This window comes from Dioscorea cayenensis, chromosome 8, assembly GCF_009730915.1.
Source record: "Dioscorea cayenensis subsp. rotundata cultivar TDr96_F1 chromosome 8, TDr96_F1_v2_PseudoChromosome.rev07_lg8_w22 25.fasta, whole genome shotgun sequence".
NCBI classification, from domain to species: domain Eukaryota; kingdom Viridiplantae; phylum Streptophyta; class Magnoliopsida; order Dioscoreales; family Dioscoreaceae; genus Dioscorea; species Dioscorea cayenensis.
This window is the reverse complement of record NC_052478.1, coordinates 21334242-21359449: the sequence shown is the minus strand read 5'-3', so window position 1 is coordinate 21359449 and position 25208 is coordinate 21334242. Positions and strand designations below refer to the sequence as shown.

General features: G+C 33.3%; 1 protein-coding gene across 1 annotated transcript; it reads right to left on the bottom strand.

The window, feature by feature from the left end:
- Positions 1–7411: 7411 nt before the first annotated feature.
- LOC120267389 lies at positions 7412–9232 on the bottom strand. The gene is made up of 5 exons (XM_039275026.1): positions 8881–9232; positions 8494–8778; positions 8216–8318; positions 7832–7951; positions 7412–7742 (listed from the first exon to the last, which is right to left on the bottom strand). The coding sequence occupies exons 1-5, from the start codon at positions 9230–9232 to the stop codon at positions 7412–7414; spliced, it is 1191 nt and encodes a 396-aa protein (XP_039130960.1).
- Between the last annotated feature and the right edge of the window lie 15976 nt (positions 9233–25208).

The window sequence follows — 25208 nt, the reverse complement described above, 5'->3', positions numbered from 1 at the left end:
TATTTTCATTTATGATATGCGACATGATGATGATTTTGCAAATGTTGGGGACTTGTGAGGTTTTGTTATGAAGATGGTTGATATCGGCAAATGTGCTATTTTCCACTCGTTTTTGGCCTATTGAGTTGGCATTGGTTTTACCAGTTGGGATGGCTAGTGTTAAGAGGGCATTTTCGGCAATGAATGTTGTGAAAATGACTTGCGCAAACAAAATGGGAGACGAGTGGATGAATGATAACATGATTGTCTATATTGAGAAAGAGGTTTTTGCAACTATCGATAATGAGACAATTCTACGATGTTTTCATGCAAAGCTACGTCATATTCGATTATCTCCTCCAGAGTAGCGTCGCATGCGGATAGCGTTTTAGCTCGAGTGTCGTAGATAAAGCGTTTTATATTTTTTTATAATTAAAACAATTGTTATGTAGACTATACATTTTGCCCCCAGCCCCCATCAATTAATCTTGGTTCCATCCCTGAGAGGAATTTTTTATTATAATTGATATACATATCTATTTTTTTGACAATCTCTTAAATTGGTGGCTTTGGTTATCTATTCATCCAAAAAAAAAAATCCTAGAAGTTTCCATTACAGTGAATGCTCATAAATTAAAGGAAATAGATTTTATAAAAATAAAATAACATGAAGTCACGTGGAGAACCTGTGGACCAAAAACCAATGAAATAATTGTCACGGATCAATGTTAAGATGCACGTTAAGAATAGAAAGACCTCCAAGACCCGGAAGATATATCATATTATTATTATTTTTTCCTTTCAAATGTACATATGATGATATTTAAAAATCAACAATATATCTATATATATATATATATATATATATAAATTGTTTGTATATGAAAAAAAAATTCATATTTGCATCCAACCTTAAAGATGGTCATGAAATAAGTTTATAATAAATGCATGCCCTTTTTAGAGTAACAAACTTATTTAAATTGAATAGAAAAATGTATAATTACATATTGATCAGAATCTAATATATGCATCTCTCAAATGCCCACTTTTTAAGGTGGTTATATGATAAAAAAAGTTTAATTTATATATATGTATTATATGTATGTATTGTATTGTAATCAATTTATGTGAATTTTTGGAAAATACGTACATACGCTTAGATCTTGATTTTTATAAAACCCGAATAAACACCTAACTTTATCATTAATATATATGTATAATATTACAATTTTGTTTGTATATATATCATGCATATGATATGTACCCATGACAAAATATTTTTTAAAATTATTTGTACATAATTTTATAACAAATATATTTCCTATTTCATTTTAAAAAGAGGCTTATGAAATACATTTAAAATTTTAAAACAAAAGTGTTTTCCAAAATCAAAATAAAATAATCAAAAATATGGAAAATGCTCTTTTTAATAGAGTAATAGCTTATATAAAAGGAAATCTCCCCCTTTCTAAGGGTTTAAATTTAATTAAAAGCATTTTTTTAGGTAGTTCAAACTTCACTGTAAAAAATTTAACTACCACAGGTACCATTTCAATCATAATAATAATAATAATAATAATAATAATAAATTTAAATTTAAATTTAATTTTTTATGTAAAATTTAATTTTTTTTAAACAAATAAAAGATTGGGATTGCATGGGAAATGAGAATCATTCATGCATCCTACATTTTTAGCAACCACAAAGATTGTGACAATTGGAAGTTCAATAGTATAAATTTTATATTTCTTTACTTAATAGAACTTAATAAATAATGCAAAATGTAAACAAATAATATTATGAAATATTAGAGGTAACCAAAAATTTATGAAAATAAGGATGACGATGTTCAATTTTGATATTTTTTTTATTGTAAATAAAAAAATCTTGTAATGTTATTTGGTTTGATTCTAACCATAGTTTAACACATAATTTTTTTTATCATAAATATTTGTATTATAATGTATCTTAATAAAATTTGACTCAAAAGAGATAAATTAAGATTTATGATTTATTTTATGTTTTTGAGTAAAAATTTATTATGTTTGTTTTATATTTTGTAATTCTAATATAATTTAATCATTAACTTTTATTATGAAATAAATTTAATTAATATTAATGCATTTCATGGGAGATAAAATTTAAAAATATATATTTTCTGTTTGTAAAGCTGGTGTCGAATTATTCCATTATTTTTCATGTTATCTTGCAATCATAAAATAGAACATTAAAATTAAAAGTTTAGAAATCTATGTTATTTATATTTTCCTTTTTAATTTAAAAATTATGTTATTTTAATATTGGCATGCCCAAATCTTCATCAATTCTCATTTTCAAAACATAATTTTGTAGATTTATGTTCATTTCCACCAAGAGAAATTCATTTTTAATTTAAATAACATTTTTATCTCAAAATAGAATTGATAAATAAATTTTATTGCCTGAAGAAAATGATAAATAATTTTCTATATTATAATAATAATTCATTTTTTTTATTTCCAGGAATAAAATGTATATGCGAAAGTTTTGGTTTTGGAATTTATTAGGCTTTATAGTTTTTAGAAAATCATATAATAATTTATAATATTTTATCAATACGACAAATATTTTATTTAAAAAATTACAGTGACAAGAAAATCATTAATTTTAAATAAAATAGATCATTCTGAGGGAAAAAAATTATTCAAAATATTCTAGTACATTCTAGAAGATTTCAAGTAATTTGGTGAAATAAAAAAAAAAGTTATTGTTCATATGATTTACATTTTTGACAATGAAAAAAATGTAATTATTTATTTATTTATTTTTTTGTAATATAAACTCTTTGGCAGTTGAAGAAAATAGACTGATAGACATTGAGAACCCAAATTCATAAATCATATGAAATATTAGAGTTAACCAAATAAATAAAAATTTATGAGGTAACAAAAGTAATATTTTCTAATTAAAATGTTATTATATATGCATAAAAAATTTAGAAATTTATAAATTTAAAAAATATGTAATTATAATATTTAAATTTTGAAGTTTAACTTTATTCTTACTATAAAACCTAATTTTGTATATTATATCTTCATTTTCTTCTAGAAATGTTATGGAAATAGTGGTCATCCTTCGCTCGCATCTTGCCCTACTGCTAAATCATGATTATTTATATAAATGACTTCTTAATTTTATGTATTTGATTTAAATAACTCTAATTTTTTTCATTTATTTTAAAAAGAATCAATAGTTTTATTTTATTATTTTAAAATAAAAATAACAGAAACCATTATTTCACCAATGTAGAATGTGAAAAATAAATGAATCTTTGATTGTTTTAATTTTTCTTTTAAAAAGTAATATATATATATATATATATATATATATATATATATATATATATATATATATATATATATATATATATATATATATATAAAGTAGTTTCCGTTTTTAGATTTTAAAACATTGCATTGACTATTTTCTATTTTATAATAGATGTTTAAAAAAAAAGTAATAAATAAAAATTTTCTAGAAATCAAAATTTCAAGATTGACACTTTGAAAAATTATTATTGAATCTATCATCTTAAAATTATTATTATTAAATATCATAATTTGAAAACTAAAGTTATAAATGAGTTTGCGTTCATCCTTAGTTATTCTTTTCCATATTTTTAACAATAATAACAAACCAAACAATGTGAAATTTTCGATAAAACTACAGAATCAACTACATATGAAATCATCAATCAAATTACATCATCGTTTGATTATTTTTTAACATACATTTGTTTAGATCTTGATTCTCGTAAAAACAGAATAAACACCCAAGTTTTTCATTAATATATACGTAGAGAGATATATAATGTTATGTTTCAATTTTTTTTATTTTGTTTATATATATATATATATAATGCACAAAAAATTTTAAAATTATATTGGGCATAATTTTATAATAAATATATTTTCTATTTTCATTTAAAAAATACCCTTATGAAATATATTAAATTTTTAAGAAAAACAGAATAGAAGCTTTCAGAAAATAAAATTAAAACAAAAAGATATGGAAAATGTTCTTATAATACAGTAATAGCTTATATAAAGCCAAATCTTGGCCTTTTTAATATTTTTAGTCTGATTATTATTTTTTAATTCAAGCTTTATTGTGAATAATTTAACTGTTATATATAAAATTTTAATTCTAATATAACAATAAATTTAAAACAAAAGTAGAGCCTAGGGCTCTAATATTATATTTACATATTATTTAAATATTATTAATAAAACTATTTTGATTTCCGATTACAAACCCAAATTTATGGTGTAAAAAGTATCTGTTAAATCTGATGACGTGGATTGGCATTATATAACAAGCCGAGTAATGACATGACAAGAAGGAGGCGACATGGCATGTGATGACTCATTAAAAGAAGAGGTGACTAGAATGATGATATGGTGAAATATTAATGAAGCTTCAAGGGATATGAAGATCAAGGTGGAGATTTTATTTAGAAGATATTCCTCTCAAGAAAGTCATGTGATGTTAAACTATTTTTGGAAAGTGCATCAAGTCTAAAAGATCTCTTCAAGAAAAGCAAGTTTTATTTAAAGAATGTTTATCTATCCTTGGTAAGATTCAGGATTAAAAATCATATCTTTGATAGAGCTCTTTTTTTAGAAAGATCTATTTTAAAGAGGGAGAGGAATATCCTATCATTAACAGAAGAGAAGATCATGGAGATTGTGTGGAACTTAGTAAGAGCTATTTGAAGACACAAATTGAAGAAGGCAAGAACATGTTTAGTTTAGTGTGGAGGTATTTAAAGACACAAACTAAATAAGGTAAGGACAAGCCAAGGAGATTTTCAAGACCATATTTAGCAACACAAATTGAAGGAAGATCCAAGAGCTATCTATGGGCGGAACTATTCAAGGAGGCTAATCATGTGTGGAGATTGTTTGAAGATTGCAAGAGATTTGATTAGAGATTTGAAGATCTAAGCATGGATGATTGAAGATTCATGCTTGAAGATAGGGGTGGCAATAATCTGTCCGGACCCGCCGGCCCGGTTTTGTCCGGCCCGGAATAAAAAGGGTTTGGACATAAGGTTTGCAAATGCGGGCCGGGTCCGGACATGGCTTGGTTGTCCGGATTTAAATCCGGGCCGGGTCCGGACATAGAAATTCGGACAACCGGGCCCTTTTAACCCCTAAAACTTTAAAATCCCACAACCTTAGGCCCATTTGTTTTAAGCCCATTCTTCTAAAAACTTTAAACATATATTGTTTTTTCTATTAAGACTTAGATTTTTCTATAATTTGAGTTGAGTTTTGGATTATTAATGTTTTTTTTTTGCATTTAATGTGAATTAAATTATTTTTGTATAATTTAATATTTGAGCGAACTTAAAAATAACTTATAGAATTCGGACAAATTTGGACATCCGGACAACCCGGTTTTAAAATAAACCGGGTTTGGACATACTAAGTTTGTCCGGATTTAAAACCGGGCCGGGTCCGGACACAAGTTTTTCTATTTATATTAGTAGTTGTCCGGACCCGAATTTTTGCCACCCCTACTTGAAGATATTGAAGGCTAAACTTGGATGAAGATGAGATCATAGTTACCAGAAACGTGGTACGATCCAAGTCGTGAGACGGGTACGGATACAAGAAACGATGCTTGTAGTGTATCTGATACAGTGGGGGGTAGACTTAGTTGGCACGATTAATTCGATTCAAGATACGATTGAAAATTACTTCCGACCAAAAGTGAATGCGAATAACATTTAATAAAAAAAGAACATTATAATTAAAGTTATAAATGAATTAAGTAAACTTTAAATAACTAATTTTATTGCAATTTTAAAGAATGTATAGGTAAATTTTATATTAGAAAATAATTTAAAAACTTATATAGGATTTAAAAATAGATAACAATTTTATCTATAATAACTTTTAAAACCTAATTGATTGTAGCGTTATCTATAACTATTTAAAAAAAAACTATTTAGATAGATTTTTATAAAATCTACCGTTAATTAATTTTGATACGTCTCTTTCATCGACTCAGATCGCGTACCCAATCGATTCAGAACGAAAACAAACTCCGATTGGCTACGAGCGATCTAGATCGAAGATCGGTGGGGAACTTAGCGAATATCATTTGGATGAGATCAAGTTTAGTAACAATATTTCCATGAGTCAAACGAAGATCATTTGGGAAGAAGATCGGGAGATCTTTGGTGACCATCTTTGGTGAGATGGTTGCGTGTGCCTTGGTGGGAACGTCCCTCGGGAGAGGGAGGCCTACTGAACTGACGTGAGGAAGGAAGCAGCTGTAGGCAGGAGAAGCTCGGGTTGAGTCAACTGCTACGAGGCAGACTGAAGGAACCGGGAGGTTAAAGGTCGCAGATTCGGGTGCATCGGCTAGAACTCAGTCATGTTCAGTAAAGTGGGCCATGCTGCAACTAGGTGTTGCAACATCTAACTTTGGATGGTATCCAAGTTAGGAAAGCACGGAGAATTCTAAAAGAGGTAACTTTATTGGACGTCAGTGCGTCTATATAAGAGATCCTGCTTGAAGATTTAGGATGAGCCAACCAGTAAGAGACTCTTCGGTGAGAATTGAGTGAGTGGCCGTCGGGCAATCTAGAGAGGATATTCTTTGTGTTGAGAGAGTGAGAGAGTGTTGTACTCCTTGTTCTTAAACCTCTTTTAGTGGATTGTTTCTCCGGGTCTGGCTCCCCAGATATAGGCAAGGTTGTGCCGAACTGGGTTACCAATTTGCTTGTCTTCTTTCTCTTGTTTTGATAGTGTGTGTATATTTAATTTTTGAGTGAGTTTTTGAGTGACTTAGCACATCAAACCTTACACAAGCAGATGAGAATCCACCATCATGGATGCAACATGCCAAGATAACACAGACAACTCAAACCTTACACAAGCAGATGAGAATCCACCCGAGACAATTGAGTCAGCCGAACCACCTGAGACAACAACAACTACAAAAACATTTGTGGAGGAACAACAACAACGGGCAAATAATGAGACAGACGAGTGATATGCATTCTACATTTAGCAGTTCTTGTTCAGTTATATGTGTTGAAGTTTATATAACTCTTAGTGAACTGGATATTGGGAATTTGTGTTTACTAACGGATGTTTCAGTTTATAATTTGTTATAACTAATTACTCCACTATGTTTGTGGTTACGTTTGTGGACTTCACTTTACGATATGAAACTGTACTTTGGCATAGGCGAGAGCGTTACAATATTATAAACTACGTATATTTTTTTAATGGATTTTTTAAGTAATGAACTATATGTACCCAAAATAACATTGGAAATGCATTTACTGAAAACAAAGGAGATATTTTGACATACATTAGTTGTGAATATCCCAAGCAAAAGACATAGTTATGCAAAATACATATATGCCCAAAATTCAGTCCGTGATAACCTCGTTGCAAGTAGCCCTATTATGGCCTATCTGTTGGCATCGGCTGCATCGTAATTCTCGTACCCCAAATGCTTGTGACTCAATCCTTCGATGTCTCGGCCTGCCTGGCCTTTTCTTGGCAATGGGTGGCCGAAGTTGGAGCACGCGGTTGTCATCCCTTGGTTTATCATGATCTGGAATACGAAAAATCTGATTGGTATAAGCCTTTTGAAATAAGTTCATGGTGTGGTATCTTTCAATAAAACGGTGCACATTTGTATCTGTCAGCATGATTGCAGCACACGCATGCTTACAAGGGAGACCATAAACCTGCCATCTGCGACAAGAACATTCCCTATCGCACAGACTAACAGAATTGCTTTGGTTATCAATCACTTCAAAATGTTCCCCATCCGAGCGACCTACGACCAAAGCCTGCTCTCCTCAACTACGTCCTCAATCTTCTTGTGGATCGTGGGGTAAAGGTAAGTGTCCCACATCTGGCAATGCTCATATCGATCGCACATCATGTTCATCATCTTGAACCTGCATCACATGAAGGAACAATAGTTGTAATCATGTATGATAGATACTAACCGTGTCTAGCATATATTAAACAGAAACAGTAAATATTAAACCAAATCGTAGGATATTAGTTTGAAACACTAGATTCTAAAGTGTTAAATGCATGATTAATATTAGATTCCAATGATACATCAATACATAATTTCTTAAAGTGGAAACCAAATATAGGAAGCTATTGCGCCATAACCTCCCAAAATGGAATATATCGTGTGGGAGGGAGCATACCTGATAGAATCCACCATGTTACATATTGGCAAGTGATGTGCTTCCCTGATCCAGGAGTTGAACGACTCAGTAACATTTGAGTACATCTCTCCCCATCGTCGACCTATGAACAAGTAGTTGGACAAATATGATACATCCGACTTGTGAAGCGGCCAACTATGTGCATGTGCTGACATTTGTTGTAATTCATATGTGGCAGCGTCGAATTCTGTCGATGTACATGCGTATGCGACTTTAGCTACAACCTCCAGCACTCATCTTTTAATGCTTTCCCTAACTGGCTATTTGATTTAAGGAAGTTGTCCTGAAGATGGAGTAAGCAATAACCATGTGGGCAGATGGAAACACCTTGGCAACAACATTTACAAGGCCCTTGGACTGATCTGAAATGAATGTAATAATATCATGGTATTCGTCATCGCCATAGAGTGCATCACCCAATTTCGATATGAACCATGTCCAATTATTATCTGTCTCATTATCCACGATGGTAAATACTAGGTGAAAGAACCCCTCATTACCATCTTTCTCAGTTGCTCCTAATAGAATACCGCCATATCTCCCTAATAAATGAGTACTGTTAAGAAATTACATAGGCTTATATCCCTTCCTAAAACCATCTAGGGAAGCATGGAAGCAAAAAAATCCCCATCTAAACCGCTCACCATCTCTCTCAATTAGAACGATGCTGCCGGGATTGGTTTCAATTACCTTACTTGCGTACCACAGCAACAGATCATAGCTAGCTTTATCACATATCTGTAGAATCCCTCGAGCTAATTCTTTACCCCTCCAAGCTTGTTTGTATGGTAGCCGAACGCCATGATCGCATAGCATATCCCATTGTATATCCACTGCTTTGTATAGAGGCCAATCGCGGAGTTTTTGAATTACTTTCCTGCTAACCCATTTTTTGGAAGTTTTCGGGTGTGATGCTGAACCAATACCACCACCACATGAATGTACATCATGATGTTTTGATTCTGAAAGTGGCAAGGTTACCTTCCCGCAAGGCATGGATACGCCATTGACATCCCTCAGGGGTACAAACCATGGTGACTCTCTCTTTATCGTTTTTTATGAACCTATAGTTGAAATTGCACCTAATGGCAAAGTTGGATAAAAGCATCCTTGAAGTGCCTCACATCCTCATAACGGTGACCGATTGTAGTTATTTTAGAGTCATTGGGTCGTCGAGCATTCGATGCTAGTGTACACCCCCTTGTGAACTTGATGACAACAGTGGGCATAGACTCAACGAAGTGCTTTAAGATAATGGTTGCATGTGTAAGATGCCGTGAGTGACTGATTAGTAAAATTTGTAAATATGAACCACGACATATAAACATGTAAAACAATTTACAAACATGAATATTTAGGAGTAAACATGAATACAAATGTTAATGCTCAATACATGGTAGTAAACCGGTAATAAAAATAATAAACAAATACTATGGAAAATAGTCTAATGCAGAATATAGCAAACAATAAAACAAAAAAAAAAATACACTAATGACAATTACCGTATCATTGATGGGCTTCCTTTGCCTTCAGGCTCTTCCATGACTTCATTTATATTCTCAATAAGCATATCAACTACATTTTTTTTTAAAAACATATGGTAGGCTTCACACATTCTCGTAAAGTCAGTTTTAGAGTTGATACAAGAAGTTGTTCTAACCACATCCGGGATTAAATACTTCACTCTAACCAGAGGAGCTTCAAGAGACCAATGTGCACATATTTCGACCAAGACAGATTCCCATCCGCTCAACATAGTAAAATAAACAATGAATCCATCATTGTTATAACTTACGATCCCATAAAATGAATCCATTAAAGACCTGCAAAAGAGAAAATCAAATAACCTTCAAACATCTAATCAGTTGGAATCTAACATGAAGATAGCGCATATATATGTTCACCTTCACTGCTCTCACCAAATAACTTTCACTATGATTCACAGTAAGGAAACAACCGCAACAGATGAGTAGTTCACAAATACAACAAAGGTATAAGACCAAGAAGATAACACCTAACAGCACCTCCACCAAGATGCTGCAATAGGAAAAATGAAGAAGAAGCTTCTCAACGAAGAAGATGAAGAAGCTTCTCAATGAAGAAGAAGAAACCCAGTTTCATATCCATTACCCAAGAATAGCAACAAGAAATAAGAAGACAAGAAGAACAAGAAGAATGAAGAAGAGAAACTTCTCAAGCAAGGGAGAGATGGTACGACAACCATCATGCCTTCTTTGTACAACCTTGCCTCTGAAAAGACCCGGACTCATGCTTTCTGCCTTAAAGGGCAAAGGGAAATTGGTGGCATTTCACAAAATTCTCACGATGCAAGCTAAAGGGAGGGATCAGGAAGACTACCTTTCAAAAAGGAAGGACTGAATGGTCTAGGTGCATGTTAGAAGGACTTATTGGATATTTTAAAAAATTTCAGAGACTAAAAAGTAATTTACCCTTTTTTTTTATTATGAATTCTTCAACGGTCGAAGAAATAGGTGATAGGAAATGAGAAGCAAAATTTATAAATAATATGAAATATTAAAATAGACCAAATTGACAAATTTTCCACACCAGAGATGCAAAGTAATAAAAATAATATTTTCTAATTAATTGTTATTATATATATACATAAAAAATTTTGAAATTTTTAATTAAAAAAATCATGCAATTTTTATATTTAATATTTAAACTCAAACTATGTTGTTATTTTAAAACATAATTTTGTATATTATATCTTCATTTTATTCTAGAAATGTTATAGGAAAGGATGGACATCCTCAACTCCCATCTTGCCCTGATAAATCATGATTATTTATATAAATGTATTTTTAATTCTATGTATTTTATTTAAAATAACTCTAATTTTTTATTTATTTTAAAAAAAAATTAATTTTTTTTATTTTAAAAATAAAATTAACAGAAACCATTATTTCACCATCGTGGAATGTGAAAAATAAATAATGCAATAGTTATATATATCACAAAGTATTTTCTATTTTATAATAAATGTTAAAAAAAGTAAAAAATAAAAATTTTCTAAAAAAATCAAAATTTTAAAATTGACACTTTCAAAAATTATTATTGGACCTATCATTTTAAAATTATTGTTATTATTATTAGATATCATAATTTCCCACAATAATCACAAACCAAACAACCGTTCGATAAAAAATGTAGAATCAACTACAGATAAAATCACAAAATCAAATTGCAATATGGTGTTTTTTTTTAATACATTTGCTTAAGTCTTGATTTTTTAAACCAGACACAGAAGCTTATCATTAATATATATATATATATATATATATATTGTTATGTTTCAATTTTTTATTTTTTAAAAATTATATTTGGCATAATTTATAACAAATATATTTTCTATTTTCATTAAAAAAAATACGCTTATGAAATATATTAAATTTTAAAATAATAATAAAAGCTTTTCTGAAAATAAAACTAAAACAAAAGCAATATGGAAATTGTTCTTAAAATAGAGTAATAGCTTATACCAAGCCAAATTTTCGGCTTTGTAATGGTTTTAATTTGATTATTATTATTTGATAAGTGCTTAAGTAAACATGTTTTTGTATGTGCTTTACATACATTGAGCATCATTTTATATATGGTTTATATCTCATTTTGTGTATTGGGTGTTCTTTTGTGCAATTAGGTTGTAGATGTTGTGAAGAGGTAAAAAGGAGCAAAGATAGGCTAGAAAGGCACGATGTTGAGAGCTCTTGTGTAATTCGATGACTAAGACATAAGAGGAGTTTATGGACGTGGGAATGTGTGCCAACTTCCAAGCAAATTTAAGTTAATTCACTAGTGGAAGGGCACGAAGGCAATCACATCCTCATGTTCCCCCTCTTTGTGAAGAATGCAAGACCTCTCAAAGACGCGTCGATGAAGAAAAGTCTTCTAGCCTACCACGTGATTGTATGCCTGATTATGTGGCCTCAAGAGGAAGAATATTTCGACAGCGATGGAGGAAAACACTGTAGCAAAATACTATAGCAATTTTATTGTAGCAGTATTGTAGCAAAATTACTGTTCACACGCCTGCATGGAAATTCCTGCAACCCACGCGGGCGTGTGGAAAATCCACACGGGCGCGTGAGGGCACATGACAGTCGTGGGTTTGAGCTATAAATAGGCCGTTTGCCCTATTTTTCGGGGACTTTTTGTGGATCTTTAGTGCGGCTCTTGAGGGGTGAGACGGCTAGGGTTTGGAGAGGAGGTCTTTGCCGATTTGGAGGGTGTTCTTCACCAGCTTTGATAGTTTCCTTCGCCGTCATAGCACTTGGGAAGCCACCAGCGACCTAGCTTCGGAGAGGAATTCTTGAAGACATTGAACTACCCATTAAGGCCAATCATTATGAATTCAAGGTGGTTTTCTCTATGGTTTTTATTGCTTTTCATTGTATTAATCATTGTTTTGTAACTTGCCCCATGGAGGGCTAAACCCTAGTAGGTACTTGGGCATGTGAACCCTAGGATCTATTCTTTTGTATTGATTTGCTTTATGTTTCTAGTTAATCCGAGTTGATTTGAGTTTTAACCTTATGATTTCATTGCTTGCATGTGTTATTGATCTTTGTGATTGATCTACATTGCATGATTTGTTACTTTGATATGAGAGGTCTCCATTAGAGTTAGAACTTCAAGGTTAAAAAGGGTTGAGAGGGCGAGTCATAAGATAGTGGAGCGTCCCTTTTCCCTTCCGATTGAGTGTTTCCTATTTCCGTATTCCCTAGACTCTACGCAACCATATTTGGTGTGAGACATGAGATTGAGAGATTTCTTCGCCGAGACCTTGTAGGGGGTTAGGGATCCTTCGCCGAGAATTAGGGTTGGATCTATCTTTAGGAATCGATTTCACTCTTAGGTATCCATAGAGCTTATTGCGGTCATATGGGGTATGAGGTGTTGAGATTGAGCGATTTCTCCACCGGGACTTTGTAGGGGAGTAGTACCGGTTGCTTGGAGACGAGGACCGGTTGTTCTTGGATTACTTTGACTCATTAGACTCGGTTTAGAAGCGTTTAGCGAATCGTGAACTTCATGTTAGATTGTACGGGTAGCATTGCCTGGGTACCTCATCTTTATTGATTGAGATTCTCTCTCCATTTCACCCTTGCATATTCGTCTCCGGTATTCATTTCTTCGCACATTAGATCACGACACTATCCTATTATCATTAGGCTAGAAAGCAGAGAAGAAGTTAGTACTAGTAGCCCTGTTCCCTGTGGATTTGACTACCTACTCACCAGGGTAATTATTACTTCGACACCCGTGCACTTGCGGTTTATACGCATATTCGGTCTTGTCATTAATTTTAATTCAAACTTCATAATGAATAATTTAATTGTTATATATAAAATTTGATTCCTAATATAACAAAAAATTTAAAACATAATTTATATATTATAAAAAGTTAGCTTTTTTTTAACAAAATTAAAGAGGGAGCTTGCATAAGAAATGAAAACCATTCATGCTTTATATCTTTTTAACAATGACAAATATTGTGACAATTAGAATTGAGTTATACAAATTCCATATTTCTCTAAGTGATAGAAGCTTAACAAATAATGAAAAATAATATAATTGATATTATGAAATATTAGAGGTAACCAAAAACTTATGAAAATAAGAGAGATGATTAACCGAGTTTAATAAATTTTTAATTAAACGGATATAAGGGTATCTAATTATTAGAGAAAGCGCTTAGTTTTCTTGATAGTTTATTTTCTATCTAATCCATTGTAGAAATTTATATCACAATGTATTTAAATAAACTTTTAAGCGGGACTTTATTTGTTATATATATATATATTGCATAAATTTATTATTTGTATTTATGAAAGTATGAAACAGAGTTTAATAAATTTTTAATTAAACCAATATTAAAGCATTTTAATAATTAGAAAAAGTGCATAGCTTTCTTGATAGTTTAATATATATTTTATCTATGTCGGTAAAAATAAAATATGTAATAATTTATGTAATAATCACTTGCATTTTTTATATAATAAATTATGCCATATTTTTATGTTACAATATATATAAATAGACTTTTAAGTGAACTTTATTTGTTATATATTATTTTCATAAAGTTATTATATTTGTTTTATATTTTGTAATTCTAAAGTAATTTAATCACTGTTTGGCTTGTGATATAGATTCAAGGGAAAATTACTTATTAGTCCCTAGAACTTTTTGTTTATACCAAGAAGTCCCTCTTACCAAATAGTATATCCTGTAGTCTCTCTTTTTTAGAATTATTTCTATTTCGTCCCTACCGTCATCTTTGCCAGTTTATATTTTTGAAAAACCCCACTTTACCCTTTGCTTTTGGGAGGGAAATCTGGCGCCATGTCTTGTCAAGGTAGCATGTTGCTTGTACTTTGACATCCCTCAAAAGTCTTCTTCCTTACCTTTTGTCTTGCTGGAGAAGCTTGCATCTTCATTTCATTTCATTTTCTTTTCTTCCTCCTTGACCTTGGTTTTGGAGTGATTCTTCTCTTTTATCACCCATCTCTACTCACCATCTCTGTTCTTCGGCGGCGAGCTAACTTCACAAAGCTCTATCCTAAAGAACGTGTGAAGGTATTTCTTAGATCCCCATCAAGATGCATATCTTGGTCTTCACGTAGGGTTCTTGGTATCATATTCATCGGTCCTTCATCTATAGTGGTTTTTCTTAATGCAGGGTCTTCATGGACATGTTTTCCTGTGTTGCGAAGTATAAAGGGGATGATTATGTGTTAGATTTCACTATCTTGACTGGATGGCGAACATTATTTGAGGAGATATGCACATATTGGGCTCTCGAACCTCCTGCAGTGCGAGTAAAGTATATAATGCCAGACGAGCACAAGACAATGTGCTCCATTAGCTCAGAGGATGACTTTCAGAACATGTGTAATATTCATCGTATATTCAAAAAGACCGTGGTGAATATGATCATAGACACTGTGAACGAAACAACGGAGGCCATCTGTACTTCACCAATGTCACTGTAAATATCTTATTCTTTTTGGTTTTGCACTCATTTTTGTATAATGTGGCAAGGATTTGCATTATGTTTCGCATATGTGGTCATTAATATGTGTTTGGGTATAGTATCGTTTGTTTAGTATTAGTTTTATTTTGTAGCCATTAGTTTTTGTTATTGCCGAAGCTTATTTGTCATAACTATTCAGTTTTAAAGTGTTATTGTTTATTTATTTTACTAACTATTTACCGAATGTATATAACAAGGGTACCAACATCGCAAAATACACTGGCAGTGACACATGGAGGAGGCATAACTATAAGCAATTCTAACAAGATACAGAAGCTGAAATTTTCATGGTTGGGCAGCGCTTCAAAAATGCACAAGAATTCAAGGATGCATTGTGCGACTTAGCCATCAACCACAATTTCAACTTCAGGTTCATAAAAAATGATAAAGATAGAGTGACTGTCACATGTGCTACCGAGTTATGTCAATGGCGTGTCCACGCCTCAAAAGATAGCAACCTCCCCACATTTAGAATCAAAACAACCCAAAATAGTCATACATGTGATGGGGGTATCGGCACAGCATCTCATCCAAGGGCTTCTAAAAAATGGGTTAGTAGGCAAGTAATGAGGAAATTATGAGATCATCCTCTATACCGGGTTGTAGACATACAACGTGATATATTGCGTGACCATGGCGTCCGGCTACTGTACAAACAAGCATTGATGGGTAAAGAGGTGGCAAAGGGAATTCTCCATGGAAGCGACGTTGCAAGTTATGATCTGTTGATATGGTATGCAGGTAAGGTTTCCGAAACCAACCCAGGTAGCATTGTTATCATTGAGAGGGATGGAGAACGCTTTAAGTGTGGTTTTTTTTGCTTTCAGCATGTCTTCAAGGTTTTAAGTGTGGTTGTAGACCCATGCTATTCCTCGATGGCACCCATTTGCTAGGTAAATATGGTGGCATCCTACTAGGCGCAACTGCAAAGGATGGCAATGAAGGTCTATTTCATCTAGCTTTTGCTATTGTTGATAATGAAATTGACAATAACTGGACGTGGTTCATTTCCACTCTGGGTGATGCAATATATGGTGAAGATGACTACCACAAAATCATTACATTCATGTCAAACTGTTCTAAGGGGCTTGTTAATGCTATTGCCAAAGTCTTTCCCTCTGCCCCACATGGGTACTGTTTACGACATCTCCAAGTAAACTTTTTGAAGGCTAATGGTCACCTGTGGAAAGGATTAAAAGATGAGTGCTGGAGCTTGATTGTTAAGATTGCATATGCATGCACATCTTCAGAGTATGATGCAACTGGGTGCGTTGTCAGCGGCATCAACACAGGCCCATAATTGGTTATTTCAAAAGTCAGACATGATGCATTAGTGCAATTACTTGTTTAGAGGATAACGTTGGGCGAGATGTATTCGAATGTGTCAGAGTCTTTCAATGCATGGATTAAGGAGGCACGACATCTACCTGTCTGTAACATGGTCGACGCGATAAGGTATGCATAGAAATAAATTAATTAGAATACTGTGCGTAGTTGTCATTCTATTTTAGCTGAATGTATTTACTTTCAAACATTCTTATGTAGTATCTATATTAAATGTTTGAGTTTTGGCTTCACCATGTGGTTTTAAACAGTAATGAGTACTTTGCACTTTTGTTATTTCGTATTTGCTTTTGGTGTATAGTTTTTAAGGTTGTCGTTCCTTTTTTGTATTTATTGCAGACAATAGTTATTTTAGTGTTCCTTATTTATGCCTAATGTTTAATATTGTGGTTTTGCCATGGTTTTTTGTTATATTCGCAGTAGTAGTGTTTTCTTCTCTCATGTGTACTTCCCACTAATGTAGGTTCAAGATGATGAACCTAACGTACAAGCGGCGTGAGAATTGCATGAAATGGGAAACCCATCTTTGCCCGGAGATTCACAAGAAGATTGAAAAAACTATTAAAGAAAGCAAATGCTTAGTCATAGGCTGATCTGATGGTGATATTTTTGAAGTCGTGGACAAGCAGGTCAACTATGTCGATTTACGTAATTGAACTTGTTCGTGTCATCGGTGGGAGGTGTACGGTCTTCCTTGTAACCATGCCTGTTGCGCAATCTTACAAGCTGATGTAAACATTCATCATTTCGTGGAAGGCTATCACACAGCCACATTGTACAAAGAAGTATATGAGAGTCCAATATTCCCTGTACCGGATCACGACAAACCGATGGATGCGGGTCGACATCTTCGTATTCGTCCACCTATCTCAAAGAAGAGACCCGGGCGACCAAGAAAAAGGAGGATTGAATCACAAGCATTTGGTGTTCGTGACTTACATTGTAGTCGATGCCACGAAGTTGGGCATAACAGGGCCACATGTAATGAAGTAATCGCAGACTAACCATGTCCTTTGTACCCATCTCTTTTGTTTTTTGACCACTACCATCGTATGTTGAATGAATGGTAGTTATATATATTGCATATAAAGTTCGAAGTTTGTTTAACAATACATGAATTTGAGCAGGTTCGTCAAATAATAAGCGTATACACGAAAAACCAAAAAAAAAAAAATTAAAAACTGAATGTGATATATGAATAGTAAATTCAAATTATGAAAACTAAACGGGTAACACTAAAACTTGAAGGTTTCCTAAGAATAGTAAATTCAAAGTATCAAACCCGAAAATTAAAATTGTTTACTGAAGGCGATCTATGAATAGTGAACATAATGTATCAAAATCGGCTACCACAACTAAGAACTGGATACATTTATCTGGATTAAAAGGTAAAGTAAGTCCACTAAATACTGAAGTACTATATCCGCTGTCAATTAGCACAAAATAGTAAATAAAAAAGTCAGATCTGAAGTTGTTCCATACAATATTCAAGGTAAATCAAAATGTCCTATATTCACCATTGTTCTTTTTTCACTTGTCTGAAGCTGGGGCCAAATTAATAGGTGCAGGTGCCTCTTCACTCGGCTGGCTATGTGGATCTATTTGCATATGTGGAGCGGTGATCGTATCTCTGAGCGGGGGTTCTCCGGGTTATTCTTTGGGTATCTTTAGGTGTTGGCCTAGTTCCAATCGTAATCTCTGAAATATCTGCACTACCATCTTTGTGTACATGCTCATTTGCAAGCACAACTTCTGAGTCAATTTCAGGCACCTCTTCGGTTATCGCCTCCATCTTTTGAGGGTTTCATATAATACCATCCTCCACGATACGTGCAGCATACTCTAGGCGCACATGCAGGACATCTGATTGGGGGAGATACAGCTCTTCATCATTCAACACTTGCTCCATAAACCGCATTAAATAAACTGAGCAATCCACACTATCCATCTTTTGTTTTGGACATCCCTGCACATGAGTTAGTGTATATGCCACAGTTTCACTAATACCAAGTTGCTTCTACAAATGCTCTTCAAATAGTGCACGCTGCAAGAAGGAAAGATATTACACACACATTTAAAAATGAAATTAAAAACCAAATTGATCAAATCTTGTTATTACCATGCCTACTGCATCTCGATCATGAACATGTCCACCGATGGAGTCATAGTGCAAGTACTCCTTCTTAACTTTGTCAAGAACAAGTAAGTGATAATGTTTGTTCCACATGATTGCCATGAGGATTAATTCTATGGTGGGGAAATCTTCTACCACAAGGCTCATCATTCTTTCCATTCCACCGGGCTAATGTTCTTGCCTAGATAAAGCAAGGGCCATTGGGCGGGTGATTGTAGCAGTCATCTTATACACATTGGGTGATTTCTTCAAGTATCAAGTAACATGAGAACAAAGACCATTGTGCTGATGTAATATACAAAAATCAATTAATTTGGTAGCCGACAATGTGATGCATGTTCATGATAGTGCACATATATGATTGAAAACTAATGTCTTATGCGAAATAATGAGCATTTATTCATAATACAATACACTTAATGCTTAAAGTAAATATTATGTATTAATAAACATCAGTAAATTCAAATATTGATTACTCTAGCAGAAAAGTGGATTGCAACTCCGAATTCATATTTAAAATTCTAATATAGAACATTTGAACAATATGCTTACTCGTCAATTTTTCGATTAAGGAAAATGCTTAGTGACAATTGGTGTATCTTTTGCAGCCGGCCAAATCCGGTAGGCCTTTTATTGGTTGGATTGAAATCGGTTGGTGGGGCACGTTGTTCTATCAATTTCTCTGCTTCACCTTCTATATCTCCTTCCTTGGGTATGCATATAGAGTCCCTAGATTTTAGCTGTGCTAGCGATTCTATCGTATTGTCGATGTCCTCTGTTGTTTGCTTGTCCACTTCACTTAATTGTGATGGAGTTGGTGTAGCTCGTTTCCTACTTCTGGGTGCTGGTGCACCTTTTACTTGCGCAACTTTTGTTGGTTGTGCAGTTCTCACAGTTTTCGAGGCACGAGTGACACGTTTCTCTGGCTGAGCTATCCCTGAGGCTTCTTGCAGTGTTGGTTTGGTTGCTCTTGGCTTCGATGCCACTCTCTTGGATCTTTTCAATGGTGGAGTTGGGCTAATATCATCTGTTAATTGAGGTGGTACAACATCTTCTTTCTCGTTGGTTGAGTTCTTCCTTTCTTCAAGAATAGCAAGCTTCGCACGAAGAGCTATCACTTCAGCCATCAATGTTTCGTATTTGTTATCTTCCATCTGTTTTCTTGCTAGACTCGAACCTGATGATTTTTTGGACTCCCTTGGTGGACTTACTGACTTCTCACTTTCTTGATCTGTTGCGCAGGATGCCTCTCCCCCTTGTTTCCTCTTACCTTTTTATTTTAATGCCTTGATGAATTTTGGTGCTTTCGTTGCACCGGATAGAACCAAACTTGTCCTTGCAAAGCTGAGCTCAATCTTTCCCGAACCAATGAGGTCAACTTCAGATTGTCTCTCTGGCATAAGCGGGGAAAACTAGCAAATACAACAACAAACATTAATTATGACGTATACACATTATTCTCAAAATGGAACATCTAATTAAAAAACTGAATACATGTATAAGATACTAAACTGGAATCGATATAAAAAACAAGAACCGTGAATATGAAACAGTTAAATGTGATACAGATCGGTAAATATGGATACTAACGACGTATGAGTAAAAACAATCAGAATGACACAAAGGAGAACAGTAAAAGGAAATACTCAATGGATTCTAATTTGCATACCTCTTTTCCGTCCAATGACTCGAGCAAGGTACTCACATCTGCTTGTTTCTTGATACTGGCTTCACCATAACAGAGAATGCGTGGTGTTCTTCCAAAGTGGATCTTCTTCCCAGTCCCAGTTACTTCATAAAATGAAATTGTCAGTGTAACTGTACATCCTCGCAAATACCCTATGCACGGTTGCTTCCCGGAACATCTGTCCTTTACTTGGGCGGCTGCATTGGGCAAATCATCCATAATCCACTTGTAGGTGGCTTGGATCCATGCATATTGATCCAGCGTTGATAGGTCTTCCACATAGTAGGCTAACCATGCTGGAGATGTACATGAAGTGGTGGGGACAAGGAAGGATCCCATGATGTATACCAACAAAAGCTTTATAAAACTTTTTTCTTTCTTGCTGTCTTTCTTGCCAACCAGACTCATTAAAGTCCTCACCAAGCACTCCTTTGTTCGGTCTACTCCTTTCATTAAGAACTCCTCCTCGAGTGTACAACGTTCCTTCTTCCTTGAGAAATCTATTGTGACACCGTTACATTTTAGTCCAAGTATCATTGAAACATCTTCAGGACGGAATTGTAAATGATTGACTCCCAAATTGAAGGTTTTGGTCCGTGTATCGAAAACCTGCATCAACGCATCCAATACAGTATGCTCTTGTGCTATTGGCTCAATATCCATCAAATGACTAAATGGCATCCCTCGGAGTAACTCCCAGTGTCTTCGTGTCATCTTCTCTTTCAACTGGCGTACACTGTCTATGAGTGGTGCTAAGTAGCAACGTCCATTCACCAAATTTCCCAACTGGCTAGCCATAACTCTTCTGATTGCACAAACAATACATACACATTCGCGTGATTATTTCAAATGACACTAAACATGTTTGTATAAAACTGGATACATAAAACAACCATATCCATTCCATATATTAAGTATTATATTTGAATGAACGACAAAGAACAAAAATAAACACTAAATGCTAAAAATACCATCATACATAAAACAATTCCAATAACCAAATTAATAAGATACAGACCACAAATGTATATTGGTTTTGATATCAGTGATTTATAACTAACAATCTACATAAAGATCATACTGAGAAAATTCTGCAAACACAAAATCTTGACAAAATTCTGTAAACACAGCATAATAAGATTGGAATTCAGTGATTTATAATAAACAATCTGCAAGGATTTTGGACAAGAATCAACTCTCTTACACAAATGTATATAATTTTGTTCGTTTCATCGCAAATTAGGGCACAAAATAATCACATTAACCAACCATTAGATAGAAATTACAAGATCACATGTTCTCGAAGAAATATAGATCATTCACCAAATGATTCCATGCTTTATTCATCATAGAATGCACAATAAAAATAACTAATCTAACATAGCCCAAAAACACAAACGATTTCGGCCATGGAAATCATAGGGCTTTCATACCTGCTTGTAACGATGGCACGTGAGCAACGAGATGGTCCAGTCAAGTGCCTTTCTTCTCTTCTCCGGTCTCCGGCGGCAATGGGTGCAACTCCGGCGAGGATGGCCTTCTAACTCAAATGGAAGATGAAAAGCTTTTGCTTGTCTCGGGAGAAGAAGAAGAAAAAGTGGGGAATGATGTGACGGTTAATGAGAAGTTTCTCATTTTTCAAAGCTTTCAAATCAATTAAAACTAAATGGGCAATCAGGTAATTTCCTTTGAGAGATAACGGTGTTATCCATCCATTAGGCTTAATAGAAATTATATGAAAAAAGAGGGACTTTAAAGGGATTTGGAAAAATCAAGGGATTTTTTGGCCATGTGGTAGTGTTTCTTGGACCTTTTGAGCAATTCCTCTAGATTCAATTAATATAAATGCGTTTCATTGGAGATAAAATTTTAAATTTATTCAATACATTAAATATTATATTTTATTATATATAATTTTAAATATTATTACTAAGACTACAAATGCAAATTTATATGGAGGGAAAAGTTTCATTAAACGACAAATTATAATATGATTACGATTTTCATTCATGTTGTTTAATTTCGAATAAAAACTTGATTATTCAAATATAAAATTTCTAATCAGTCCAATTATATATATAAAGATAAACTATTGGTTTTAATTAAAAAATCCAAACATGATGACTGTCTCTTAAATTAAAAATTAGTTTACATTTTTAAGTAATAATATTTAAAATTTAAATAAATCAGATGGGGAAGAATTAAAGTAGAATACCCTATTTAGTTTCTGTAATATACTCAATCTTCCCATTTAGTCCCTCTATTATACTTTGTTCTCAAAGGATCCCTTTATTATACAGATGGGGTAAATCAAGTCTCCCACCCCGATTTTCATCTCACTTTCTGTCATTCTCTGCTGATGTGGCACTTTTATGATTAAAAATTAAAACATGTTAAATAATAATATTTAAAATATCATCGTCTCCCTCACGGCGGCGATCTCACTCCGCTTCTTTCCTCTTGCCCTGGTCTTCACTTTCTCTCTCGACGTCTCCCAGTTCTATTGTTGGACTGAAGACATTCCTACTGCTTCATCGATCCATCTCAATCTCCTCTTTGCTGCCTCCTCCGACGGGTACCGCACTGCCGAGTTGTTTTCTATCTCTTCATCTTAACCTAATCTACGTGAATTCCTTGCCCCTTGCTTGTTCAACCCGAGATACATCGACTTGGTCGACAATGAGACTCTCATCTTTCTTGCCACCAATAGATAGGATCAAAAGCTACTTCAGTCAAAACACTCACTAAATAACTGAATTAATATTTCATACACTTTGTTAATATGATCTCATCATACTCATTGATATGAAAAACTAGCATAACATACACAAAACAACAAACTGAATATAAAGACTAAAAACAACATCAACATGGCAGCATACAATCATACTTAACCACCCAAACAAATAACCACAAAGTATGCGTTAGGATTACCTAAATGGAATGAGGGAGAATAAGGTAATGAAAAAGGGGGAAAGAAATGGGTAGTTGATGGCAATGGAAAGGTATAATAACCGAATTGGTCCCTTTACTTTTCTCTGTCTTCTCTTTTGGTCCCTCTACTCATAAATTCTCCCAAGTAGTCCCTTTACTCTTGAAAATGGTTCTACTTAGTCCCTTCTACTCTAAAATAGACCAATTATTAATTGTATTTTCAAGAGTATATGGACTAGATGGGAAGAGATTAAGGATATAGGGACTAAATTGGGTTATTTTCAAAAGTAGAGGGATTAGTGGAGCGCATTTCTGCGTAGAAGGATCAAAAGGGAGGAGAGAGAAAAGTAGAGAGACCAATTTGGGTATTAAATGGAAAAATTATTTGGTTGAAGATGTAATTCATTGGGATTGGGAAAAGTAGAAAAGTAATATATTGAGAATTGAAAATATAATGAAAATATATGATGTAAATTACTTTTATGCCCTTAATATAAACAAATAAATTTTGTTATTTATAAAATATTTTATATAAATTTTAATTATTATAATTAATTATTTAAATTACTTATTAATTATTTATGGCTTATATTTGAAATAAATATTTATTTAATATAATTATTATATGATTATTATAATTAAATATTAATTATTTCAATATTAATACATTTATATTAAATATAAATATTTATATAATATAATTATTATAATTAAATATCAATTATTTTAATATTAATATATTTATATTAAATATAAATATTTATTTAACATAATTATTAAATGATTATTATAATTAAATATTAATACATTTATATTAAATATAAATATTTATTTAATATTAATATTATATGATTTATAATTAAATATTAATTATTTTAATATCAATATTTTATATTTATTAACATATTAATATATTGTTATATATATATACCAAAATGCATACATTAGTGAGGGGTAAAATGGGTAGTTTACATCCATTACCCTTTCATCCTTTTTCATTCCCCCAAATATGGGGGAACCATTGCCTTGTGGGGGTTAACGGTAACCCCTCTAGTGTAATGATTATCACCCTAAAATATTATCCAAACATGGGAATGGGTAATGGTTCCTCCGCTGGGAACCATTCATCGTCATCCAAACGTCCTCAAAATTCTAAATTAACTAATCCCAAAATAAGTCAAACATTCCCAACTGTTCAGTTTGCTTTTCCCATGCATCAACTATATTTATTTGATTGAGTTAGGGATCAACTGTAGAGGCTCTGATCAACCTTGTTCTTTAACACCAATTGCCCTCGCCTCAAACTCCTCCACCTCGTCGACCCTGCTGCTTTTTTCCTTACCACTGCTCCGGTTGTCAATTTCAATTTCGAGGGTTTGGTTCGAGAGGACGTGAGAATCACTTGTGATGGTTTGGAGAGGTTGTTCTCTGCCCTGCCGTTGCTTGAGGATCTCGGTTTGGATCTCTCCCAAATTGTTAGAGATTCAGGGCCAGCATTCAAAGAGCTGTGCTACAAGTGCCCCAAGATCAAATCTTTGAAGTTTGGGATATTTCACTCTGTTTGCAGAGCCACCGGACTGCACTTGAACGGCGTCTCAGTTTGTGGTGGCTTGAAATCTCTGTGCATCAGCAACTCAGCTGATCTTAATTAAAAAAAATAATTTTGTAATGATATTTTAATCATAAAAATGCCACGTTAACAGAGAATAATGGAAAATGGGACGGACATCCGGGTGTAGGATTTGATTTATCTAATCGGGATAATAATAGAGGGACTAAATGAGCAGGGACTAAATAGGATATTTTAAAAAAATTG

What these genes read in the sequence shown, in the direction of transcription:
- LOC120267389 (XM_039275026.1), bottom strand. Translation starts at nt 9,232, where the DNA reads ATGCCTTGCGGGAAGGTAACCTTGCCACTTTCAGAATCAAAACATCAT. An exon ending in TTCCTTAAATCAAATAGCCA is followed by an intron (nt 8,319 to 8,493) that starts GTTAGGGAAAGC and finishes ACTTGTTCATAG; the next exon opens with GTCGACGATGGGGAGAGATG. An exon ending in AACATGGTGGATTCTATCAG is followed by an intron (nt 7,952 to 8,215) that starts GTATGCTCCCTC and finishes CATGTGATGCAG; the next exon opens with GTTCAAGATGATGAACATGA.